We start from the raw sequence: 23,830 nt of genomic DNA on the forward strand, positions 1-23,830 counted from the left end.
TCTCAAATACTTTCTAAATAATATTAAAAAAAGAAGAAGAGAAAAAAGGTATTTATTTCATGTATATGCCTTTCTTGCCACCAGCCAAACCTTCCTTGCCACTAGCCACATTTTGTTAAGCTATTTTATCAAACAATTAGTGAGCAACATCAATGGCAAAGTATTTGAGTCACTGAACTAGTTTGATCTGAATTCGATCCAAATCGAGTTGAGCTGGGCCCGCTTGAACTCATTTTCGAGATTAAAAAACAGCTCGAACTCAGCTTCGAACCGAGTCGAATCGGGCCTTTTCGAGTCAAGTCGAGCTAGCTCGGTTCGTGTACACCCCCAAGTTACCACACAATCCGTGTCCGAGAGTCCGATAACTCCCCACCCCAAGCAGCATCCAGCCGTCCATTTTCAGCTCCCCCCTCCCCTCTCTCTGCTTCTTCTCCGTCAGTCCGCCGCTTCTTCCCCGTCAGTCCGTTCAAAGCTCCCCTTCTCTCGGCATGGACTTGGGAGCTTCTCTTAGGGCGCCCAGCAGCATCCAGCCGTCCATTTTCAGCACCAAAACACTGCACTCCAAATCCAGGGAGATCTCAGCTGTTCATCCTCTGGCCAATGCTCCCTTTCAGAAATTCAAGAGCGTTTCGGCCAGAAATTTTAGCTGCAGAGTATCAATGAAGGATGCGGGCATCTCTTCATCTCAGGTTCTTTCAGTTTCATCTCTAGCTTTTCATTTACCGAAATTGCACTTCTGGGGTAGAGCTATCAGTTTTTGGGGTTGGAAATATCAATTTCTCTTGTAGTATGGATTTTAGAGGTCTGGTATGGTCCTCGGGCTAGGGCAGAGGCCTTTGTTTTGGTGGGCCCCACTGCCAGAAACCATCCAGATTGGAAGATACTAGCCGCGGAACTCTTGGCCTTTGTTTTGGTTATATCTAGACTTCTTGAGTGTTGTTTATCGACCGTCTATTTGCTGGTCACTGATCGAAGGCTAGAATCGTTCCATTTTGGAGTTTGTCAGGGCATGGTCTAGTCATTGGCCTAGGGTTGAGGGCGTTGTTCTGGTGGGCCCCACTGTGAGAAACCGTCCAGATTGAAAGATCCTCCCTGCCGAACTATTGGCCTTTGTTTTGGTTGTATCTGGACTTTCGGGATGTTGTTTATCAATAGTCTATTTGCAGGTCCCTTGTTGAAGTGTTAGGATTGTTTCATTTTTGGGGCATGGTCTATCCACGGCGGGGCCCTTCAAATCAATTGTCTGGATCACCTAACCCTGGGCCTCAGTTGTACAAGCTCAGGATATTCTAAGGGTCATGTAGTTTCTTTGATGGAAAACTGGCTCTATTTGGGCAGCATTCTGCAAAGGATAAAAGAAGAAGAAGATATTTTCACCCCCTCCAAAGAAATGGCAATAGAGCTTGCATGAAAAACTCAGAATGACCAAAATTAGTCCTGCAGAGGTGGAAAAAAACAATCTATTTTAGGGGGTGGAAACATAGTTCAAAAACCCAAAAGCTTGACTCAATATTCAGCTGGGTCGGGTTGACCCGAAGACTCGATTCACTCAACTCAATATGTAATTATTATAAATTGAAAATATTAGGAAGGTTAATAGATATTTAAAATAGAACATAACACAAAGCAATAGATTAACCTCACTGTTAAGGTTGTTGCCTCTGCTGATTGACATTGAGGGTTCAAATCTCACCCCAAACTTCATTAATTTTTATAAAATCCTTCCTCTGTAAGATGAGTGGCTTGGTTTGAGTCATGCCAACTCGTGTCGAGTTGACCTAGGCAATGAGTTGAGTTGACATGTTAGTCCGAGTCTGGGCTGAGTACTGAGTTTCCTAGTGACTTGGCTTGAAATCTCGCCTAGTTGAGTTGGCTCGGCCGAGTTTTGAGTGGAGTTGGCGAGTTTTAGAACTACAGGTGGAAATTGCGCCCACCCACTCACCTGTCCCATTGGCACAATGGAAGCTACTGTTAATAATTTCATTTGTTTCTAATGATTTGTTTTCCATCTCGTTCTTGAACGTGAGGAGTTTCGGATTTGGAAAGCAATGTCAATTATGTAATGTTTAATGGGCAAGTCCGTTTACAATGAAAGCATAAACTTTTCAAAATTCATATTTTAATCAAGTTTATGGATCCTCATATAGATTTTATCAAATCCAAAAACAACATGAAGCTATAATTAATGTTACCTGTAATCAATGCCGCAAAATCACATATTTATGACTGATGCCGAGCCTCCAATCAAAGTCTCTCCTTAATCCATCCTAGATGAGAAGTAAGGAAAACCTCCCACACACCCTCTACAATAGGGCTAGGGTTGTGTGATGAGTGACTCTCTCTCTCTCTCCCCCCCCCCCTCTGTAATGGTGATACCCAAGGGTTAGTGACGTCCTAGGCTCTCTCTCTCTAGCATAGGATTTGCATCTAATAGGGAGTTAGGGTTACAAGGAGAGATACCAAGTATGTTGCTCCACCATCCTGCAGACTTTGGTATGCCCTACTATATTTGAGGTCTACTATTGTGCCTATCCATGCACCTAAATTGACAAAATCCTTCCATTCTCATGGCTATCATCCCCTAACCCAATATCCCATATGGGTCTAAGGGATAGATCAACAAAGCTTAACCATTAGATGTTCATCAAAAGTAATTTAAAACAAATTGATGATTCCAACTTAAATTCAATGGTGGAAGAACCTTGTTTAACCATTAGAAAACATTAGATGCTCTAGTCAACTAAGAAAACACTTGATGGATGGTCCAAACCACAAGATCAATCCAATAAACATGTCTCCAGTAAACAAGTGGATCCCTATTTAGATAATGTGAGCTTCAATTGGACCCTGATGCATGTACCTAGCTTCGCTCACATGTCGGCAACTAATGTAACCTTGTAAAGTACATAATAGCGAGACCTTGAACTCCTCACTCATCCTCAAGTCTAAGGATTAGTTAAAACTTGTACATACACAAGTCAATTTAATTCAGGCATGATAGGTCTCTTGATCTAGAGAGTTGAAGTAATCCCCCAATGCAAGCATCCAATAGGTCCAATAACAAGGGCCTATATCCATGGAAACTCACACTCCCATGTGGGGTAGGACAAATGCATCAACTTGTCATTGAGCTCGATGGTGGAGACATATCCCCTCACACAAGAGAGTAACCATAGGTTCATCTTACAACCTGCTAGGTGGTTATAGCCAAATAGGGTACTGACATCCATGGCTTACTACTCTCCCTTGGCATGTGGCTGTTGTGTCCAATCTCAAGTTCACAAGGACAATAAGAAGAATCCCTCTCTTTAACCCATATCGATATCACATTTGATAAAGTTCTGCTCGCATTAATGAAGCAACTAAATGAATCATACTATGAAGAAAATGAAGTCTAGAACATGTGCATTGGTTTTCTAGGGCACAACACTAGGATGAGGGAATAATGCCCCAAAAGCCCATTAAATTTTCCCTTATACAACCCTTAAAAATCGGGTAAGCTCGAGAGCTATCACCTTGACCTTAAGCCTTTTGAACTACAACTTTTGTAGAATAAGATATATGATTAACCATCCTGCTGTTGTGTTCCTTCCATAGAGGTCATGTCACTGAATCAAGGATAGATGTTTTCGAGATCTCATCCTTTTGCCTTGGAGGTACCCAATTCCATGCATGGACGAGAATGTCAACCGTTCCCGGCAATGATCCATTGCATGTCAAAGCGGGCCGAAAACTTCCTCCAAACTATAGAAACCAGGTCATAGTGAATAAAGAGATGATCCACAAACTCCATCTTTCTTAGGCGCATTATGCAAACATTAGTAATTTTCATCTTTCTTCTATGAAGGTGATTGACGGTTAGGATTTTGTCTTTTGCAACTAACCAACCAACTGCCACTCTCAAGGGGCTATGATGATACCATATAGTAGTCAAGTATGGTTTCTGATCGCCTTCACCATCTCCAGTGAGGGGACTTGACTTGGAATATGCTTGGGGTTCAAACTTCCATTGTGATTTGTCACCACTCTAAGGAGAAAGGGCTATATATTGAACATGGGCTTGTGTCTTAAATCAAAGGCCCTGATACGTCTAAGCCTTACTCTTTTGGCCCAATGAATAATCAATTAGGCTCAGGCTTGACCCTTTGCTACCCTCAGTTGGGACCCGTGATCCTCTATTTGCTACTATCTTTAAACCATGGCCCATCCATTGTGAGGCCCAAAGTGGATGGTGGGCATGGCTAGGCCGGTCACCTCATCCTCTAAAGATTTTCTTATAATAGTGCTATATTTTCATCATTCATGAATCTTTAATTAAAAAATGTAAAGGAATCTCTCTCTCAGGAATTTTTTCTTCTGATTAGGGTACATTTGGAAGTGCCTCTGAAATCCTGAGCAAGTAGAATACTTTTTCCAAAACTAATATTTTACTCTGAAGCTCAAGTACCACTTGAAATTAGTGGAGAATATGCTTAGTTAAATTATGGGTTTCACCAAACACTTTTTAAGTTCAATATGAAGTAATCTCACTAGCAGATTCAACTGAATGTTGATTTGGGGAACTTCAAACATACCTTAGTTAATTTGCCATGTTTTTATTATCCTTTTGCGAGATCGGATTTTGAGAGATTTTAATCATATATGGATTCTGATTGATGTTGAGATTGATGACATTAAGGATATGCTGGTTGTGTTTCTTTTTTCTTTTTGAATATCAGATGAATCGGATTTCTAGCGAAGGGCTTGTTGACCCGGACCTGTCAAGTTTAATGGCTTTATCACCTTTGGATGGTCGCTACAGAAAAAAAGTCGAAGAACTGAGCTTCTTTCTGAGTGAGTATGGCCTAATCCGCTTCCGTGTTCTAGTCGAGGTACTATTTCATTTCAAACTATTCTTGCACCTTGCTGGAATAGTAATCTTTTTCTGCCCTTCTGGGAAGTTGAACAATTTTCAACTTTGAATCTTATCGCTGTATGAGAATGAAGAGTTGATGCATATCAAGTAGTTTTACAATGTATGACAGTTCTATTAGAGGCTCCAGTTTTGTGTGGACGTTATACTGTTTCTGTCCCCCCCCCTCTTTGGTTATCAAGGATGATTTTTCAAGTGTCTAATCATGTAACGTTGCATCTGAGAAGCCTGATTGATGTTGCAGTTGGGTTTTGACCTGCAGCTTGAAGCTTTGAGTACCCGAACATTTGAGTTGACTCATTTGAGACTGGGATAGAATTTTAGTCTTTACAGAGTTCGGATTTGGAAAGCTTTGGTGAGCTATTTATTCATGGTCCACTAAAATACATGAAGCGTTGGAAAATCTTGAAGATATTATTATTATTATTCCCTTTTTCTGTCGCTTTGTCGCTTTGAGAAAACACTGATGAAATAAATCCAGAAAATTCTCTAACAACTTGGTTAAAGTATAAAAGGAAGATTTTATTAACAGTCATAACTTGATTGGGTCTCATCCTTCTTTCTAATTGAGATTTCTCTAACAACTTGGTTAAAGTATAAAAGAAGATTTTATTAACAGTCATAACTTGATTGGGTCTCATCTTTCTTTCTAATTGAGATTACATCTGCAGTGCTTTTAAAGAATCTAAGAATTCTGTTATGCTGACTTATCTACAATGTGATATTTAATAAGCTAAGGAAAAGTTGATCAAGTACTCAAAATACTCAATGAGTTTTGATCATTCAATGAGCTTTTTGTAAGAAGAAATTTATTAGTGTAAATAGAAAGGAGAGAGAAGAGAAGAAGAATAGAGAAGAAGAAGACAAGACTTGTATGTCGTGGTATTTATGGACTTCTCAAATCTATCCATGAGATTTGTAAAGTATCTAGGCGAAATATTGAATCCTCCAAAATCTACAAGATTACAATCTTAGGACTACCTGAGAGATTTCTAAAATATGAAGGATTCTAGAATCATTCAAAATCTACAATATAAAAATCCCATTATTGAAAAATCGTCTCTCAATGTTTGGGGTGTAGTGGGTGTTGAATGGTTTATGATTTTCTTTTGATTTTCATGATATTTGTGATGAATATAGCGATGTTTGTGTTTTTTTGTTAAATATCTTAATTCGGTTATTTGATCTCATATGTTACTTAGTTCATGCATCAATCCTATATCAAATTGGTATAAAAGCGGGAGGTCTCATGTTCGAGACTCCTCACTGGGGTGATTAATGCATGGACATTTTCACACTGGGCTCGAGTAGGGTTGCCTGTAGGATGCAAGGGCACACTTGGGGTGGGTGGCCCGTGTGAGGCGGGTGGCTTATGTGAGGCGGTACCCATGTGATTTGGGGCCCACGAGGGGGGTTTGGCCGAGGTCCTAACCCATGAGATGTGGGGCCTGGGCTATGAGATAAGGGGATTGATTCGCTATGCTCTAACAATTCGAGCTTTTAGAGCAAGCGGTTAATTGTCTTGCATCAAATAGGGAATATGATTCTCAGATAGGAGGAGCATCGAAGGCTTGGAGTGAATAGCTTGATGATGATCCATGCTGAGCCTTTTGCTGAAGACATCCTTAAGTTGACTATTAGAGGGAGCATAGTGAAGTGCAATTTCTTGATTGATGTTCAAGCTCGATTTGTTCGTTACGAGTATGGAATAGGATTGTGTGAGATGTTTCACAGAACTTTGATTGTCACAGTAAAGAGTATAAATGCCAGGACCAAACCCAACTCGTGAAGAATAGACGTAAGCAGACTAGCAGCAATAGCTGTGAAGGAACTACATTCGGCCTCTGCACTAGATCTAGCAACTATCCTCTATCTGCACTTGCGCCAGAAATTGAAACAACTACCAACGAGAAACACAATGGTTGGCAGTGGAACATTGAGTATCGGGATCATTACCAAATGAGTATTGACTGGGCATAGAGACGAGTTGGAGAGGTGCCAACAGAACAACAAAGGATATTGCAGTAAGTTGTTCCCTTGAGATACCAAAGAATTTGTTTAGCTGCCTGAAAGGCAGAACTCGATGTGAACATGTAAGAACTGACAGACTTGCCAAAATTTATCATGTCTGCTGAATCTGAGATATTGGAGAATACCCACCATACTGCGGTATGTGATAAGATTCCCTAGCAACTCACCATCCTCACTATTTAATTTCTTGTTAAGAAAAGTCAGATTGGAGTTGTGCTCACGGTTTTCGAGTTTTTAATGCTTGGAATAAGTTGAATTCCAGTCTAACACTAGTCAAGCCTTTCGTTACCTCGTTTTTAGTGGCTCAAATGTATCGAGCTCAAGCTGAACACCACTTCAAACCCCCTTCCTTTCTTATTTCTGCAAACACGTACATGTATTCATAATCATCATCATCATCTAAACCTTATCCCAATGGTTTGGCCTAGACGAATCCTATTCTGCCACTCTATCAATGTTGAAACATTAGATTGTCAGGATTCATGGGAAAATGTTGTGGCCAAATTTTAATGCCGGCTGCCAACCTGACACAACCCTCCTTTATCTGGGCAGACACCCATGTCAAGTCAAAACTAAAATAATGTATTGGTGATATCTGAAACCTAGCTCAAATTCTAGGCTATTCCACTCTCAAAGGATATTATGCAATTCTTTCCATTACATTTGGTGTTTTTCACTTTGTTGGTATTGATCTTGTCATTTGGGTTTGAGCTCGTAGCTCAATGGTAGACAACTTGAATTGAAACATTGAGGTCTCAGGTTCTAGTCTAGCTTACCTAACAAAAAGAACAGAAATCTTGTATTTTAACTCTGCTTGGTGGAATGCATCAACTGGTCCGAAGCCCGGGTAAAGGAGGGTTGATGTCAATTAGATAGTCGGGTCTCAGATTCCATATTAATAGGAATGCCCTGCAAGGGGTGGCAACAATGAGGAAGTTGTCAAAGGGTTAGCAAAATGGTTGGGGTTTAATGTGGCGAACCTTCTGGTCTCTTATCTTGAGCTACCTTTAGGAGGGAACCAAAAACGGCAGTTTTTGGGACCCAACTTTTGAGAGATTCATCAAGAATTTGGTAAAGTGGAAAGAAAGTACCTTTCCTTGGGTGGTGGGATCACTCTTTTTATTTTTTATTTTTTTATTTTTTATTTTTAAAGTAAGGTGGTGGGATCACTCTTATTATATTCACCTTTTCAAATCTTCTAGAGTGTTTCCTTTGCATATTCTCTATGAGGTAAGGAATGTCATTGAATAAATTCAGATAAATTTCCTTTGGGAAGGAAGGGGCGTGAGGCAAAAGTTCTACCTTATGAATTGGAAAGAGGTCGAGACATAAAAGAAGAAGAAGAAGAAGAGAAGGAAAGGACGACATGAATTGGAAATATAAATAGAAGGGGCATCACTCAGTAAATGTGGTTCGAGATTCGAGGAGCTGAACTCTCTATGGGAAGGTGTTGCTTATATGAAAGTCTGGGATGGTGAGCTGCATGAAGCTTGAAGCAAAGTGGCAAGATATTCAGGTGCAGCAGGGAACTGTTAGTTTTTTTTTTTTTTTTTTTTTTTGGGTTGGTTTGAAGCTAATTTGGGCCTCAGATTGAATCGTAGCGAAATTGTTGTGCCAGTGGTGGCAATAAAAGGGTAAATCATCAAAGGATTAGCAAAATGGTTGTCGTGTAAAGTGGCAAACCTTTTGTTCTCTTATCTTGGGCTTCCATTGGGAAGTAGGGTAGGAGGCATCATGAACATGGGTGTCCATATCTATGGGTTGGGGAGGAAACTCTGACAATGCTGTTCTCATCCGTATTTGCTTTCTATTGGCGGACAGGTCAGTTCTATGAAGTATTGGGTGGAAGATTGTGGGGAACATCACCTGTCACCGAAATCTTAAAGATGATGAAACTATTTGCTATGGAGGGTTGTTGGCCAGGCTTTACAAGGCTCATGTAGATCTGAGCATTCCAGATCAGAAGTGTTGAAGGTGAGATTCCAATTTCCAAGGGTTGTTTATCTTTGAAATCCTTTTACGGCATGTGTGCTTGGGATCAGGTTTGGGGTAACTTCCTCTTGCCTAGAATGGAAGCTTTTGTGTATACGGCTATGGCCAATAAAATCCAATAAGTTGAATAGAAGGAAGTTTTCTCTGCCAAGCATTTGTGTCATGTGTTGGTAGGACGACGAGTCTGATGGTGTCTTGTTTTGAATTCTTCTCTGGTTAGGGAGGTTAGAGACCAGTTTATTGATTGATATGGATTCTCTTGGTTGCTCCAAGAGTCGGTGATGTATTGAAAGGTAACCAGACGGCTGGTCTTGACTAGGGGGAACATCTTCTGGAAAATGTTACCCTTCGCCATTGTATGGAGTGTGTGGAGAGGAAGAAATGGAGAATTTGCAAAATTAGAGTGATTTGTCAAGGCCATAAAGGCAGTAACTTCTCTATGGGGGATTCGGCTACAGTGATACCGGAACTCCATGGAGTTTCAAGAGTCGAGTTTCTCCAAAACTGGAGATTTTTGTTGGGTGTGGGGGTGGAGATTTCTTAGCCAGAGTGCTATAGATTTTGGGCACCAATTTTTGGTTGCCTTTATTCCAGTTGCATTTTGTTTTTGATATGTTGTAGTTTATGATATAGCTGTGTTTTTGTTTTGTGAGTTGCATGTGAGGAAACTTATGAGCAACGAGAGGGCCAATAATTGTGTTGCTTCTTTGAGGATCTCTCTTGTATTCCCTTTGTTTGTTTTTTCTCACTAATAAATATGTGGTTATCTTAGAAAAATCTCATGATTTCTTGGCAAAAGTTCAATGACTGGCAGCCTACGTGACATCAATTCTCCTTTGCCTAGTTGGGGATTGGCTGGCGCATCATACTAGATGGTGTTATCATGAGAAAAAGCTAGAACAAGGCTATGATGATGGTGGCACTAACTAGCCTTATTATTATTATTATTATACTTTATTTTATTTTTAGTTTTTTAAGCACAAAATAAGTTGGGGGTTTACTAACCTTTTATTATTTTAATTTTAGCTTTTTAAGGAAAGAGTAAGTTGACCAAGTTGAACACTCAACTAAAATTTTCATCAACTCGGACTCTTATAAAGTCTATTAACTAGCCTTTTATTTTATTTATTTATTTAGCTTTTTAGCAAAAGCTAAGTGAGCAGGCTGTGTGCTTTGAGGGAGTTTTTATTTACTCAGACTCTCTTCAAGTCTGATTGGAAGGTCAGGTTGTTAAACCTTGGTTTTAAGGGAAGATACCTCAAGAAACTTGGACTATTAAGCTTGCAATGTTGGCCTAAACATAAAGTGAGAAATTAGTTTGCAATAGAATACAAATCAGTTTGATCTGCTTCATTTAATTTTGAGTTTGCCGTGTCATAATGTTGATTTGTAGATTTGTTGATGCTCTTCAAAGTCTTCGCATGTAAAGATGTGCTTTATTTTTTGTTGAATACTTGAATGCTATTTCTTTGGCTGTCGACTTGTGGTGCATCTTCAGTTTCATTTGTACCCACAAATAGTTTCAAATGTTTGTATGGGAGTCTTCTGACAAAAACTTTTATTCCTTTTTCATGTCAAAAATTTATATTTCCATGATCCTACTGCTAGCTGCATAATTCAAATTAGCATGGGTTTTGTCTCTTGTAGGTTCTTCACTTTCGTTTGCAACCACAAATAGTTTCAAATGTTGTCATGGGAGTCTTCTGATGAAAACCTTTTTCATGTCAAAAATTTATATTTCCATGATCCTACTGCTAGCTGCATAATTCAAATTAGCATGGAATTTGTCTCTTGTAGGTCAAGTGGTTGCTTAAACTTTCCCAAATTCCTGAAATCAGTGAGGTCCCAAACTTCAGTGAGGATGCACGGTCTTTTTTGGACTCTTTAATTGACAATTTTTGCGGAAGCGATGCCTTAGAAGTGAAGAACATCGAAAAAGTGACTAACCATGATGTGAAAGCCGTGGAATACTTCTTGAAACAGAAATGCCAATCGCATCCAGAGGTTTTAAAGGTTAGATTTTCTTGAATTTTATGAAGTATTGGAAACTCTTTGGTAGACACCTAAGTATGAGTTCAGCTCATTTTGGTTAACATTATCTCCAATAAATAATTACTATTAACATAAACTCATGTATTGGAGATAATTACTGTTAACTAAAATGAGATGAACTCATTTTTAGGCGTCTACCAAACAGGGCCTTAGTTTTCTTCTCCAATCCAATTGATCTAGTTGTTCTTAAAAATTAAAAAAAAAACTCAATTGATTCAGTTGGATCATCTGTTATAATTTAGATATCTCTAATGTATATACAATCTCAAAATATGTTCTTGGATTTTAATGATCAACAAACCTTTACCTTTTCTGATATAGGTACTTGAATTCTTTCATTTTGCTTGCACATCAGAGGATATCAACAATGTGGCATATGCGTTAATGCTAAAAGAAGCTCTCACCAGAGTCATATTTCCTGTCATGGATACACTGATTGAAGCAATATGTCACATGGCAAAGAAGAATGCTCATATTCCTATGCTTTCTCGCACTCATGGGCAGGTAATAAAGCTACTTTGACCTAAGCGATTTGTCTTTTATATATATTACTTGCTTAGGATTATCATAAGAATGACATCACAAATGTAATTGTGTGGCCTTCTATTGTTCTCATTGTTGAACTGCCTTGCATTACAACTTATGAACTTCGTATGGAATAATGTGCTTTTAGAACTTATGGTGTTTTGCATCACACTCATTTTCCATGACCACAGCTTTATGCAAGGATATGGATGTGGTCATGAAGGTCGACAGACCTTTACATGGAATCCTACCCATCTTAGGAATAATAGGCAATTTGTGTCTATAATTTCAGTTGATTTAGTCGATTCCAAGTATATTTTTAAGTTCAGTGTACCAATAATGTTGGATGTTTCTATACCTAATTGGAGTAATTTTATTTTATTTTTTTATTTCTTCTTTTGAAGCCTTGAATATTTAATTGGAGTATTTGTGCTTATAAATATTAATTGGTTCATAAGAAACTGTATCTGATATATATCCTTTCCTCTGCCTTGTAGCCTGCTTCGCCTACTACTTTGGGAAAGGAAATGGCAATTTTTTGTTACAGGCTCAGCAGACAAAGGAGGAATATTTCTCAAGTAGAGTTGATGGGGAAGTTTGCTGGTGCAGTTGGAAACTACAATGCCCATGTAGTTGCATATCCTAATATTAAGTGGCCATGTGTTGCAGAAGAGTTTATAAAGTCCTTGGGATTGGGCTTCAATCCATATGTGACACAGGTCTGCATTCTACATATTTCTTTGTGATGAATGGTATTGACACAGACGCACATACACACGCCTCTAGTAGGAACTCAGTTATTACTATTTTGGTAGAGTAGATGGCTGCTAGCATCTGCAATGAATTTGGTAGAAATTCTTGTTCCAATTTATCAGCGATTCGGCGTTTCATCCTTTCTGGTTGGGAACAATCATCTTCACCTGAGAGTGTAGGTGTAGATAACTAGATATCAACTAACAAAATTCTCACTCAGGATAATTTCCATAAAACGATCAAATTTTCCCTAACCTTTTTTTTGGAGGAAGCTGAATCGGTTGATTGTATTTTCGTTCATTCCAAGTTAGGCAATGAGGTGTGGAGCTTGTTTTTGGATCTTTCTGGTATACACGATATGGCTTGTGAGGGAATTTAGTCAGGGATGGTTGGATGGGCCATTTGTAATTAGAGGTTCCATAATTTGCAGGATGCTTCTGTTTGCAATTATGTGGGTGCTTGGAAAGAAAGAAATAGGGTATTCTCCTACAGATCAGGGGCTGTGGAAAATAGCTTTTATTACTTCTGATTCTAGATCTCTAACTCACCATCTAAATGTAATTGTGCTTTTGTTCCGAGGGATGCAAATGGGATTTTCAATACCCGCACAAAAGAGGGAGTGGTGAGAGGGTGACTTGTCATTGGTTCATCCTCTGTGCCCCCTTAAGTTATAGTGTGCTTTGTGGTTCTAATAAAATTCAGTCCATCCTCATCCCCATCAAAGTTGTATACCATCTTATTGGGGTCATTTGCATGCATCCCATTCTGCCATTCCACTCCATCAAGGACCACATCCTCGGTTAAACCTTTAGTCCATTCTAACAAGAACCATATCCTCGGTTAAACCATGGGTCATCAAATCTTTTCTTAATGCCTCTACCCGTGTCCTTACTTAGAGCCTTCAACTTGAACTCACTCACTCCTAAATGGTGTAGTTCTTGGTCTCCATTTCACATGGACAAACCATCTAATCTACTTTCCTTCAGAGGCTGTTTGATTTTTTATGTCCACTATAAATACCTGGTAAATAGGTCATTATTACTCTTTATGCCTGTTAGATTTTAGGTGAGTATTTCTGTCTTGAAAATCAATCTGAAAAGGACCGACTTGAATTTGTGGGCCCTACTGTAATGTATGTGACATATCCACACTGTTCATCTTTTTTACCGGAAAATTTTAGGGCATGAGCCCAAAAATGAGGCAGATCCAAAGCTCAAGAGGCTCACACCACAAGAAACAATGGTCATAAAACTTCCACTGTTGAAAGGTTTTTTTCTTCCAAGGGCCCATATGATTGTTTATTTGTCATCTAACCTGTTCATAAGGTCACACATGCATGGATAAGGGGAAAACACAAATATCAGCTTGATCTAAAACTTCTAGGGCCCCCAGAAAGTTTTTAACGGTAGGCATTCAATTACCGCAGTTTCCACTGTTTCCTGCGGTGTGGCCCACTTGGCTTTGGATCTGCCTCATTTTTGGTCTCATGCCCTAAATCAGCTAGCAGAATGGATGGATGACCTAGATAAGCCACATACATCTCAGTGGGCCCCACATGAAATTTGCACCTCTCCTAGATTCTAGCGTTCAAAAAGCAAAATGTCAACATCTACCTTGAGGAAGGTGTTGCAATTACAGTGGTAAATAATTATTACTTATTTACACGTATTTACAATGGTGAATTAGAAAACAAACAGCCCTCATTTCATCACCTATTGGTGCTTTTTTTGAGAGGTATTACCTATTGGTGCTACTCATAAGTTCCCTTGAATGCTTTATCCTTCCTCGTCTTGCTACCCATCCATCTCAGCATCCTTGTTTCAGCTACGCTCTTCATATGAACATGTTGTTCCTTGATTGCCCAACATCTTCACCCATAAAGCAAGGCTGGTTTTATAGCTATCCTATCAAATCTCCCCTTTAGTTTGATTGGTATGAGATGATCACATAAAACTCCATATGCACATCTCCACTTCATCCACCCAATGCTGATTTTATGAGTAACATTCTTGTCAATCTCTTTGTTATGATGAGTTACCGACCCAAGATATAAAAAAATGGTCAATTTTGTGTACTTCCTGGTCAACAATCGTCACTAATTCCTAGAATTCGATCCTATTGCTACCAAAATTGCATTCCTTCTATAGTTCGTAGTCGTAGTTCCATGTCTACCCCCTCCCTATGTCATTTGCAACCAACATGCACCATTGGATCTCTTCTTGTAAATGCCTTATTTAACTTGTCCAAAGCCAATAGAAATACACACAAGCTCATTCCGCTCCCTGATGTAAGCCTACATGATGCAGGACATGAAATTCAAATATGATGTGCAAGATTGTCAGGCTTTAGATCGCGATAGTTCAGAAACAATTGTACAAAATTCTATATCTCACACAAAAGTTCAAGCATTCGATCAAGGAGAATCTATGCGGGTCCAGGCCTACACATGCTAGGGCCGGATCAATCAAAATTATAGACCAAACAAGAATCAAAGGAGGTACATTCATCCACACATGCACAGAAATAATTCCTTCAATCCAAGGGATTCATAAATTTCAATTTAGAGAACCCTAAGGTTGAAGAAAGGGCATAAAATTGAGGATTTGAGTAATTTAGAGTTAGGTTTAGGGATTTTAGGTAAACGAGAGGAGAGAGACGAACTAGAGAAGTACCGCACATGTGGACAGCAGTAATGGCCCAGGCGCACGTGCGTGTAATCTCGACCACATGTGTGTGGGGCCCACTATTCAAAAAAAGGCCACCTTGGCCGGATGGACTCCAAAACCCCTAAATCTCAGCTCGATCCGATGCACGGTTCGTGCGTGGTGATCCGCTGAAGTTTCAGCCCTCTTGCAGGGCCAGATTCCAAAAATCTGATATAGATGGGGAAACACCTGCGAATATTGATGGATTTGTAGATGAAATGCTTGTAGGAAAAGAGAAATATGGATGGTAGAAGGTGGGGGTGAATCGAGATAGGTGTAGCTTCGCACCACGGTAGTCAGCCCTTCGAGGACGGGAGAGTTTCACACCCAATTGAATCTCCACAACTCGGAAATTTAGAGGAGCAGAAAAACGCAACAATTTTATTAATCTTCATTAAGAAAAAAAGACTACAAGGGGTGCCTATTTATAATAAAACCCTATACCTCAAAACTCGCGCCATGTGCGCAACAAGAGCTGTACACGAGTCGAGCTGAGCCAAGTATTGCCCAGCTCATGCTCGGCTCGCACTGCCCGAGTCCTACTCGCACTCGGCTCTGCTCGGGCATCGAGCATGGATTCCCTGTTCGTGCTCTACTTGTCTGAGTACAAGCAGAAATCGAGCCGAGTTGAGTCCGAGTTTTCGAGTCGAGTTCGAGTACGAGTCCGAATTTGAACCCAATTCGAGCAGGGTTTTCGAGCAACAAATTTAACATATATTAGCTGTATTAACATATATTAACAATTTTAAAATATATTAGCTATATTAACATATATTAACATATTAACAATTTCTGACATATATTAACATATTAACAATTTCTATATTAACATATATTAGCTATATTAACATACATTAGCTATATTAACATATATTAACAATTTCTGATATATATTAGCAATATATGATATCAATTTCTGAAATATATTAACAATTTATACAAAAAACTAATAATAATAAATCAACACCACACAGTACGAGTCAAGTATTGCCCAGCTCGTACTCTACTCGTAATTAAAACGAGTATCAAACTCATGCTCGTGCTGGGCTCAAACTCATGCCGAGTTGAGTCGAGTGAGTAACCGAGCTTACTCTGCTTGTGTACAGCTCTATGCGTAACCTATTACTTGAAGACGAAGTAATAAAAAATAACAACTAATTAAAGCAATTTAAACCGTCCATGATATTCCTAATAACAATAATAAGCAAAACTTAAAGTATTAGATTATTTAGAATAGTGGGCCACGATCATGAGAACCCATGGTGGGATTTACATGCCGATCAGGTTCACTCCAAGGAACCAAAACGCAGTCATCTAACTAGGAGGCCCTCCCTGGACGTCGTCATCGAGGTGCTGCCCTCCTCCTTGCGTACATGCGTAAGGGGGTGTGCGTGTGCCCGTGATGTCCCCATCACTACAGTAAATGGAAACTCACTTGTCTTTCTACTGGTGGTCTTTAGATTTGTTACCACTCCTCCTTCTATACCCCCTGGATTATCTCTCTAAGGACTTTATCGTATGCTTTCTCTAAGTCAATGATCATAGGAGATCCTATGCCCCTGTATTTCTCCATCAGCCACCTAAGTAGGAAAATAGCTTTAATGCTTGACCTTCTTAGTATAAATCAGGTTTGCTGAGCATTTGTCTCATGTCTTATTCTTTGCTCAACCACTCGCCCATGATCTTTTGAATAGCGTCCGTAGCATAGCATAGTTATGACACTACGCAGCGTTGGCAAATAGCGTAAATCCCTCGTAACGTATATGTAGTGTCGTAGCATACACTCCGTTTATATATATATATATATATATCTATATGAATGATATTTGTATTTTGTATTTTGTACTTAATACTCTCAACTTGTGGGATTTTAATTTCATTTCATACTTGTGACTTGTGGTTTCAATTAGACATTATTAATTAAAGTTGTTTGCTTAGAAAGTTGTTAATGTGATAATGATTTGATATGGTTTATGTGGATTGGCTTTTGATAAATGATGATTAACAACCGTCACACCCCAAATTTGATGCTTGGATACACACACAACCCCGAGCCCGAGCCTGAGCTCGAGCCTGAAGGCGCAACTTGGGAGATTTTTTTTTTGCCAAGTACACAACTACTCATTCAATCATTACAACATTCAACTAATAGTAACCAGCATCAACCTCATTTGATAACCATTTGAGCTCGCAAAAACAATACTCACTCCTGCTACAAATATTATAATAAATGCTTCTAAAAAATAAACTAAGCAAAATATCCTCAGGTCAATGCCAAGCTATTGCTATGAGTTAACTTTTCCTGAAAATTAAAAACAATTTGAGTGAGCTTAATGAGTCCAATAAGTACATCTCTATACATGTGAGAAAATTAATCACATCTTACCACAATCACGATTAACATGTTAATTTGGAAAACGTGTATAAATCTATGCATATGAGGTAATTATAAATGCGATGCTTATGAATGCAATAGCCAACACATCTCACTATAGTTAACTTCCTTGACCAACTAGGGCCATTTTAAACCAGCTGGCCAAAACTCTCCCAATCACTATCTCAGCTCGGTAGTGGGAACTTGTTGCACACCTAACATGCTCAAGAGGGGCCAACTGAGGTTAGAAAATTCAAACACTGATTAGTGACCTAAAAGGTTAAGAAAATTGGTACAACAATGATCTGGAAGAGGGGCCAAAATATTGGATGACTAACATCATCCAATTCGGTAGACATTTGTGGCATTCCCCATCCATGATGGGGCCATGAGATCAATAGCATGGATCATTGAACCGTGGGCCCCACTTGCACAGATTGTGTCAGGACACCATAATTCCTTTGTGATGTAAGACTGCCACTGTGGCTGCTTTCAATCATGGACTCAAAAAGTGTTTGAGGCTCATAGCATATTGGAAGTTTGAAACATGATGCTTTAACTAGGCAGTCAGATTCAATTGATGACTTAGTGAAATCAATTTGTGGAGAGAAGTTCTTAACCTACTTGGGGCATGAAGTTTCATTCATGCCAATGCATTAGACGTATCACCCTGAGTTTGCATCACACATGTTCAAAATTCATGATACAACCATCTATGGTCAAAATGGTCACTATCTTTCTTTTGCGTGATTGTTGTTCTTTCAATGCAGATTGAGCCACATGATTATATGGCGGAGCTGTTTGATGCATTCATCCGGTTCAACAATGTGTTGATCGATTTTGACAAAGACATATGGAGTTACATATCTCTGGGTTATTTTAAGCAGGTTGGTTCTTGAGGGGAAAGAAATTGTTGCTTTTGATACTAGTCTTCCTCTTGATGATGAATGCAAGGGAGAATCACCTAAAGAGGATTGAAGAGGATCTCTGAGGCAGATACACAAACAAGATCCAGGCCATTCATCAAGTGGGGCCCACTGTGAGCATGCCATGAGCCAGAAACCAGGCTTGTGCACTCATCAGGTGGGTGTCAGTGTATGAAAGAAAAATGGACAGAAAAAGATCAAGAGTCTATGTTTAGCATACATGTAGCTCGACTGATGAGTAGACCAACCTATTTGTGGGCCAGCTAATGTTCGTGGTGGGCCCTACCTGATGAAGCACCAAGATCTTGGAATGTGTTCTGCAAAGATCCTCTTGAATAGTATAGGTTTATCTTCAGTACGATGTGTGGCCCACCTGATGAGTGGACCAGCCTATTGGTTGGCCACTGCATGTTCATGATAGGCCCTACCTGATGAAGGGCCTGGATCTCATGCATTGCACCACGTGTTGTGCAAAGCTCCTCTTCAAAAGTCTCACTTGGATCTCCTTTTCTTTGCTTTCTCTGAAGTCTTATTTTGTCTAAAATGTGAGTATGTTGTTCCTGTGGTGGATCTGTTGTACAGATAACCAAGGCTGGCGAGATTGGGTCTTCCACTATGCCCCACAAAGTCAATCCGATTGATTTTGAAAACAGTGAGGGTAACCTGATTGTAGCTAATGGAACTCTAAACAACCTGAGCACGAAGTTACCCATTTCACGTTGGCAGGTAATATAGTTCCGTTTGCATTTCGTTTCTTTTCTTTTCTTTTGTAGTTCTTTCACTCTTTGGTGTTGGTCTTCTTATAAAGAAGAGAATCTTGATCTGGGCTTATTGAGCCCAACCCTTGCAATGGGTTTTCTGTTCCTACTATCTGAACTAATGGTAGGTGCATCTGGAAGTTCTCCATTTATGGTGAGGTGGATATGCTCCATCCTAGCTGCAAGTTGTAGCAACTATTAACACTTGCAATCTGGAGTGTTAAGGTTGGTAAATGGGAGGCTAACATTGTTCCCATTTCCTTCTCCATGGAAAACAGATGGCAGATTTGTTCTGCTGGAATAGTAGAACAAATCCTTATTTCACCAAACTTCCAAATGGTCTTTAAAGCCGTGATAAATGGAGGGCATCATGTTTATATTGAAACAGCGACAGCAGTGATTCTTCTCATTTGGCAAGAGGGATATCAGTGGTCATGTTTAATTTTCTCATTGTTTTGTATGCTATTGCCAGCGAGACCTCACAGATTCAACAGTTTTGAGGAATATTGGCGTGGTATTAGGGCATTCCCTCCTTGCCTATAAAAGTGCACTTCAGGGAATTGGGAAGCTTCAGGTAAGCAACCCGCCCTTTCCCTTCATTCTCTCTCTTTGAAGAATACATTAGTTGTCCTTGAAAAAGGGACAAATCTCATTGTCAAATGCATCAGTACGCATCTTGGTGTCCTGCCAAATTATGGGTGGGTGCCTTCTGTTTGGGCCAGAGGAAAACGCAATCTGCATTAAGTGGGATAGCATTTTACCTCTTTTTCCTGCTCCCAACCCTCGTTGAGAAAAGAATGGGAAGGGACTTTCCAGTTCGTTCCTCAACCACTACTTGAAGTTAAGAGCATTGTGTTGGCTTTGGGAAACAGGAATGCATACATACAGAAATATTAAGGAAATAATTCCGCATTGTGATGCTTCTGAATTGAGTTGACTCTCTTGTTGAATTTGTTATGGCCACAGGTAAATGAAGCTCGCCTACATGAAGACTTGGAGCAATCTTGGGAGGTACTTGCAGAACCAATACAGACTGTAAGTATTTCATATTGGTCTTTGTTCTGCACAAACACTTTGAAGTCTGAAAACATCTTGTGAGTTACAGGAAGTAATGTTGGGAATATGAAGGTTTGCTAGTTCCACATGCATGCAGTTCCCAGCCATCTGCATGTGGTTGTGTGTTGTGACATGGCAGACGTGTGAGATCTGATCCATCCATCAGGTGGCCCCATCACATGTACCCTGGCCCAGAATTAAGCTGTCAATTCATTAGGTGGGCCAATATACAAGGATAATGGACAGTTAAAAGAAAGTTGGGTCGACGTTCAAGATCAATGTGCCTGAAAAGTTACACCCTATTATTGTGCCTGGGCATGTACAGGGTGGGACCCACCTGATGGCTCGCTTCTTGCGCACATGTGCAATGTGACTGCATGCATATGAACTGTCATCTAGATGCAAGTGGAATTAGCAAACCCTTCTGAATCCATCCCTCCATTCTTCATTTATTATAAAGAAATGATAGAATGTGAACCACCTAATATAATTTAAAGGGTAAAGATGGGCAAAAGAGGTTTATTAATATAATTTTTCAGTGTATTTTATGAGATTTTGTTTCTAACTTCTGTCTTTCAAAAAAAGAAAAAAAGATTTTGTTTCTAACATCTTCTAAGAAACAGAATCTTACAAAACAGAACTGAAAATAGAATCTGAACAACCAGCTAATGCAACTGTATCCAAGCATTTCTGCTTATCCAAACCAAATCAAACAGATTGCAGGTAATGTTTCGATGGGATTTCTTACTAGACTGTTCGAGTTGTAGAACCAAGGAATCATTTTCAGGTTAAGCTCCTGTAGAACCAAGGTTCAGGAAGAAGAGAAGTCGCTCTCGGGTTCTAGTTCTTGTAAAATCAAGGTTAAAAGAAAGTCAGTGTCACCATTCAGGAAAAAAGAGAAGAAAAGTCAGTGTCTATGCAACTCTTTCGAGTTATGTTTGATTTCCTCAGAATGCCCATGTGGCATGGTTATTGTGTGAAATGATCAGAGAGACCAGATGAGAGTCTTAAGGGCCCGTTTGAGTGCACCCTCCAAAAGGGCGTTTGAGGCTTAGATGCTGTTTTGATCCAAACTGTTGTCTCATCTCCCACTCAACAAAACAGTCACTGACCAAAAAACGCAGGCTCGAAAGTTGAAACCCCCATTTTCTGGAAACTCCCTTTTGAGGAAATGCATCCAAATGGGGGGACCCAAGTGCCAAGAATACTGCTTGAGTCGAGTTACATGTGCAACTTGGGTTTTATGACATGTGGAAAAATGGAAAGTAGAATCTACTTTAAACTTGCATGTTTAGAAGGTGTTTGTAAATTGCGTACAGTCTATAATGTGGGAATGTTTGGTTGATTGTCCTATAGGCTCGGTATTCTTTGCCGGTTAGCACCTTTTGCTTCTATTAGGACCTTTTCTTTTCTTTTTCCTGAAAGATAAAATTAATTAAAAGAGTTGGCTCTGTCAGCAAAAAGTTTTAGCTCAATTTCCAAATACTCGGCTTGAGCTTTAAGTTTGTTGTTTGGGTGGGTTTGTATTCCTTTGTCTTTGGCCTCATATCAATAAAATTATCAAAGTTCCAAAAAAAAAAAAAATTTAATTAAAAGAACAGAAAAGAGTACAAAGATAAACACAAACACGACAACAAGACACATGTGGACTCAGCTCTCATATCCCATTCAAGCTTCCTCTTTGCCTTGTATCTCGTGGCGGGCCTACTTTCTTGTGAGACATCCTGTTGCTGCAGTCCAACCATATTGTCCAGAATTTAGGTAACAAGGCCAGTCTCTATGGGATCTTTCTTTTGGGACCCAAGCAACCTCATGCCACACCTGAAGCAAGGCATTGGAGACACTGGGGATGATCGTTTGTCGGCTTCTTGAGTGACTGAGTGTAAGCACCTTATCCTTCCCAACTAGCCAGCTGAATGCAATTACCCTTGGCGGACACTTATACAACCATATTAGTGGTGTCAACCTGACCTCCCTCCACTCAGCATCACCGGAAAGAATAGAAACACTTCGCAGAGAAGCAACCCAACTTCTCAAGCTTCCAATTACCAATATTCCTTTCTCAAACTGAAGGGTTCTAACCGTGCAGTTTCCCCATGAAACCCACAAATTATTCAACTTGTCATTGCTGAGATTCCTTTGGAATCTTCCGCATCCACGCTACCTTGTCCCTTGAGCGGATGAGGATTGAGAGAGCATCACATCTTTCCCAAGCGCCGTTTGGCATAGCCGTGCATAAACAAGGTTTAAAAATCTGCCTTCAAAAAAAAGAAAAAAAAGAACAAGAACAAGGTTTAAAAATCTGCCACCACACCACACATCCTCCCAAAACCAGGAATGTGAGCCATCCAAACGTTTTGAGGACATTTATAAAATACCTGTACTCGCTAAACACTGCTTTCCATATCCCTAGCACTTAGACGAAGTTTTTGTGAACCATCTTCCGTGCTCACTATATTTGATGAAATCACTTGCTTCCGTTCTCTTCCATCCTCCAACCCAACCATCTAATCTTTTGCCTTTTTTTTATAATTAAATGTCAATCATTGCTGTATTTATTTTCTTGACTGTCTATTTGTGGGCCACCAATTATTGGGTGAGGATTGTCTGGTCTGGGAGGTTATGGGGCACAGTCCATACATATGGTTGCCCATCAGATTGATGCTGTGGATCACCAAATCACGGTACAAATTTCCTGTACCCATGAAGACCATTCCTCATGCAATGTGCATAAGGCATGTTGAGGGTATGCATTTCATATTTAAGAACTTGGCTGAGTTGTAACGCACCCAGCAATTCAACTCAGTTTACTGTGGGCATTGGGATCCAGCTGAAACCAAATAACCCAGTATTTAATCCTGTCCTGTGTTATTCTCAAAGTTTCTGACATATTTGCAACGGTTGCTATCAGGTGATGCGCAGATACGACATTCCAGAGCCTTACGAGAAGCTGAAGGAGCTGACTAGAGGAAGGGCAGTCACCAAAGAGAGCATAAGAGAGTTCATCGAAGGCTTGGATCTTCCGGAGGAAGCCAAGGGTGGCCTTTCGAAGCTGACCCCCCAATCCTATATAGGAGCAGCGGAGGAATTGGCTAAAGCTGTAGATAGTACAGATTTGGTGAATGGCTTCAAGCTCCTATAGTTAGAGCAGACATTGAAAAAATCCAGCGGCGGTCATCGGATGGTACAGATCACTCTTGAGGTGCTTGCTGTTGGCTTTTGTGAGAAAGGCTGCGTTTTGACCTGTGAAGGTAATGGTTGATTTGTCGCATGATATGAATGCATGGTTTTGGTATTATAGCTTTGGTGGGAAGTTTACATGTTTCAATCTCCAAATTTTGTTGACATTGTTTTTCCCTATTGCTCTTAAGAGGAAGGCGGCGGAGAGACTGAAGAGGTGCCAACATGGCTACTGTGAACTTGGTCCAGGCAAAACTGTCAGGTGGGACCTACTGCCAATAAGCCCTAGTCCAAAAGTCAGGCAGGTGCAATTTAATTATTTGGGTCATGCTTGTTTGTGGAACTTGACCAGAAAATCACCAATAACTTAGACACGAACATGCGGCCCGCCTGATTAGTGGACTGGCATGACTTTTGGGAGGGCACATTCACAGAGCCTCACCGAGTCCATGATCCAGATCTCATCATTTGCATCTTCTATCTGTTGCAAGCAAATTGCTTTCAGCATTTTTAGAAAAGTGAACACTAGTTAATGGTCAAGCAATATATCTCTCTATATGGATCAA

General features: G+C 39.9%; 1 protein-coding gene across 1 annotated transcript; it reads left to right on the forward strand.

Annotated features, from left to right (window-relative positions):
* The first annotated feature begins 356 nt into the window (after positions 1 to 356).
* LOC131234699 (uncharacterized) lies at positions 357 to 23,830 on the forward strand. The gene is made up of 10 exons (XM_058231633.1): positions 357 to 689; positions 4,719 to 4,871; positions 10,733 to 10,948; positions 11,309 to 11,491; positions 12,010 to 12,231; positions 18,115 to 18,231; positions 18,853 to 18,996; positions 19,501 to 19,602; positions 19,995 to 20,063; positions 22,996 to 23,830. The coding sequence occupies exons 1-10, from the start codon at positions 489 to 491 to the stop codon at positions 23,224 to 23,226; spliced, it is 1,638 nt and encodes a 545-aa protein (XP_058087616.1). The 5' UTR covers positions 357 to 488; the 3' UTR covers positions 23,227 to 23,830.

The sequence above is a fragment of the Magnolia sinica genome, chromosome 19 (assembly GCF_029962835.1).
Source record: "Magnolia sinica isolate HGM2019 chromosome 19, MsV1, whole genome shotgun sequence".
Lineage (NCBI taxonomy): Eukaryota > Viridiplantae > Streptophyta > Magnoliopsida > Magnoliales > Magnoliaceae > Magnolia > Magnolia sinica.

Coding starts and splice junctions, on each gene's coding strand:
- LOC131234699 (XM_058231633.1), top strand. CDS start 489: ATGGACTTGGGAGCTTCTCTTAGGGCGCCCAGCAGCATCCAGCCGTCC. Junction 18,997..19,500: donor TACCCATTTCACGTTGGCAG/GTAATATAGTTC, acceptor TGCTATTGCCAG/CGAGACCTCACAGATTCAAC. Junction 19,603..19,994: donor AGGGAATTGGGAAGCTTCAG/GTAAGCAACCCG, acceptor TTATGGCCACAG/GTAAATGAAGCTCGCCTACA.